Raw genomic sequence first — 2,406 nt, forward strand, 5'->3', positions numbered from 1 at the left:
TTTTCGACAGTATAAAAGTCGTGTTTGTTCTGACTAAATGTTGAGTGGGCGACTCTCTGCTGCTGCCTCTTTGTTTAATGGAGATATCAGCGAGTGCTAATGAAGTCTGCTAATCCTCTGAACGCTCCGTTAATTCCTGTCCTCTTCAGCCCGACGTTCCGCTGTTGTATTTGTCGGAGATGAGCGGCGGCAGCTGCGGCGCGCTGCTGCTGATAGGTTTATTGTTTTATTGCTCGGCTTCCATTTAAAGTCAATAAGGATTAATGGACTTTTGTTTAACTTGTAAGTCAGAGTTCCTTCATCACCTTGCAGCTCGCCGGCTGTCAATCAGCCACGCGGCATCATGTGACCCACAGGAGGAGGAGCACCAGGCTTCAAAAGGGCAGCACCCACAGCACCAGGACCAGAGAGAGCCAAGAACCAGAACCAGCACCAGGACCAGCAGAAGAAACCAGACCAGCACCAGTAGGAGCTTCTCCTTCTCCTCTGCTCTTTTTCTTGGTTCTTTTCCTCTTTTAACATCTTCTTCTTGCTCTCCTCCAGGTATGCAGTGTGTACGTTGTCCCGCCATTTTGGTTCTCATGGCACTGGTTCTGTGCAGTACCAGAGTTTCCTCTCAGCCAGACAGAGACCAGCTGCAGGACCCAGACCTGGAGCTGGAGCTGGAGCTGCGCAATCATCGGCTGCTGCAACGACCTCGCAGCGCAGGGTTCCTGTCACAGGTGAGACCGAGCACCCTGACAGCTCGCAGCATCGTTTTAGTGCGCCATTACTTTGAAGGAACAGTGGGGAAACAGCTCCCTTCAGATTAAAGCGTCGCGATGATAAGGCTCTGTTAGTGAGATGCTTTATTATCTTTGGAGCCAGGCTAGCTGGTTCCCTCTTATTCAACATGTTTTTATGCTAAGCAAAGCTCACAAGGTAGCAGAAAAGACGGTTAGAGGGTTCCAAGTATTTCTTCAAAGTTCTGCTTCAGCTCCATATTTCTATTCTTTAACTCTGCCAGAGCAGCTTTGCATGATTCACAGCTCAGAATAATCCTTCTTTATCTGATCCAGGGCATTTCCCATCTGCCTTCATTGAATCAAACTCTGATTGGCTGCTGAATGTGTGGGTGGGACTTGTGTTTGCCGAGATGATTATATCAGGATATTTGCTCTCCATGACATCATAGAGACACAAAAGTGGAAAAAACAAAAATACAAACAAAAAGTGATTTACAACAGAAGCCGAGTTACCTCGTTTCATTCTTCTGCAGTTAAAACTGGACAGTTTGTTTCTTCTTATGATTTCTTGCTCTGTTCATCCACATTAATGTTTTGGAACAGCAGGTCAGTTCAGATCAAATGTGTCTTCTTGGGAAGATCCCAGAAAAACTTGGTGCAGTTCCAAGTTGCTCTAAACAGTTCTGAGCTCTTCTGTTTGGTTACTATTCGATGTGTCCTAATCCGTGCTGAATCATTCTGACCTGCTCTAAACTCCTTCATCACTGTTGCCAAACTCCCAGGTGTACCACATGGTTCCAAAAAAGTGATCTAAACTGTTCTAGCTGCTCTTAGCTGTGCTAAAGGGTCTGCTTTGGTGCTAAACTGGTTTCTGGATCCTCAGGAGTGGAGTAAACGTGCGGTGGAGGACCTGCTCGCTCAGATGTCTCTGCCTGAGGCCGACGTCCAGCGGGAAGCTGAGGCAACAGGCGGGAGGATGAACCTGGAGCGGTCTGCCGACCAACCCAACAGCATACCCCCCCGCGAACGCAAGGCCGGCTGCAAGAACTTCTACTGGAAGGGCCTCACTTCCTGTTAAAGCCCCCCCAGGTACGTGACCACCCGCTTAAGCTACACCTACAAACTATACCAGTTAACCTAGATACCAACCTGCTGTCTCACCTGTCTTCTTTTTTGCTTCCAGATGAGGCCACGCCTTCCTAAGACCAGTGGACCGATCCCCTATCACCTGGCCTTCACCTGAGAGATTGGATGGACCAATCAGCAGCTGTCTGGCTGCATCATACCTGAATAATTAATGTAATTATCAAATAAAGAGAGAAATCTGTGAAGTCTGTGTCCCCGCCTCCTCTGTCTGTCTGAACTGTGAACACACATCCAGCTGTGCAGCAGCTGTTAGCATCCTGACAACAGACTCCTGCATGCGTGACCGGGAGGAGCAGTGGGAGCACTGGGAGTGATCGGTGTGTTTGTGTGGAAACAGCAGCAGGCCTTAGTGTTTGAACAGAGAGCGAGAGGGGCGAGTCTAATTAACCTTAAATGGAAAGCAGCGAGAGAGAGCAAATATTGGCTGAAGACATTAAACGGCTGAGAGAGAGTCGGAGTGATTACAGGCAGACACTTTAGTCCATTAAAGGGCACAACATCACTCACACACATCTTTGAAAGCTTCACACTAATG

At 48.2% G+C, this 2,406-nt stretch overlaps 1 protein-coding gene across 1 annotated transcript; it reads left to right on the forward strand.

Annotated features, from left to right (window-relative positions):
• The first annotated feature begins 249 nt into the window (after positions 1 to 249).
• On the forward strand, positions 250 to 2,056 carry LOC102205724 (somatostatin-2-like). The gene is made up of 4 exons (XM_005737497.1): positions 250 to 465; positions 544 to 722; positions 1,609 to 1,814; positions 1,909 to 2,056. The coding sequence occupies exons 1-3, from the start codon at positions 264 to 266 to the stop codon at positions 1,801 to 1,803; spliced, it is 576 nt and encodes a 191-aa protein (XP_005737554.1). The 5' UTR covers positions 250 to 263; the 3' UTR covers positions 1,804 to 1,814; positions 1,909 to 2,056.
• Positions 2,057 to 2,406: the final 350 nt, after the last annotated feature.

The sequence above is a fragment of the Pundamilia nyererei genome, unplaced genomic scaffold (assembly GCF_000239375.1).
Source record: "Pundamilia nyererei isolate P.nyererei 1_Seehausen unplaced genomic scaffold, PunNye1.0 scaffold00076, whole genome shotgun sequence".
Classification (NCBI taxonomy): Eukaryota; Metazoa; Chordata; class Actinopteri; order Cichliformes; family Cichlidae; genus Pundamilia; species Pundamilia nyererei.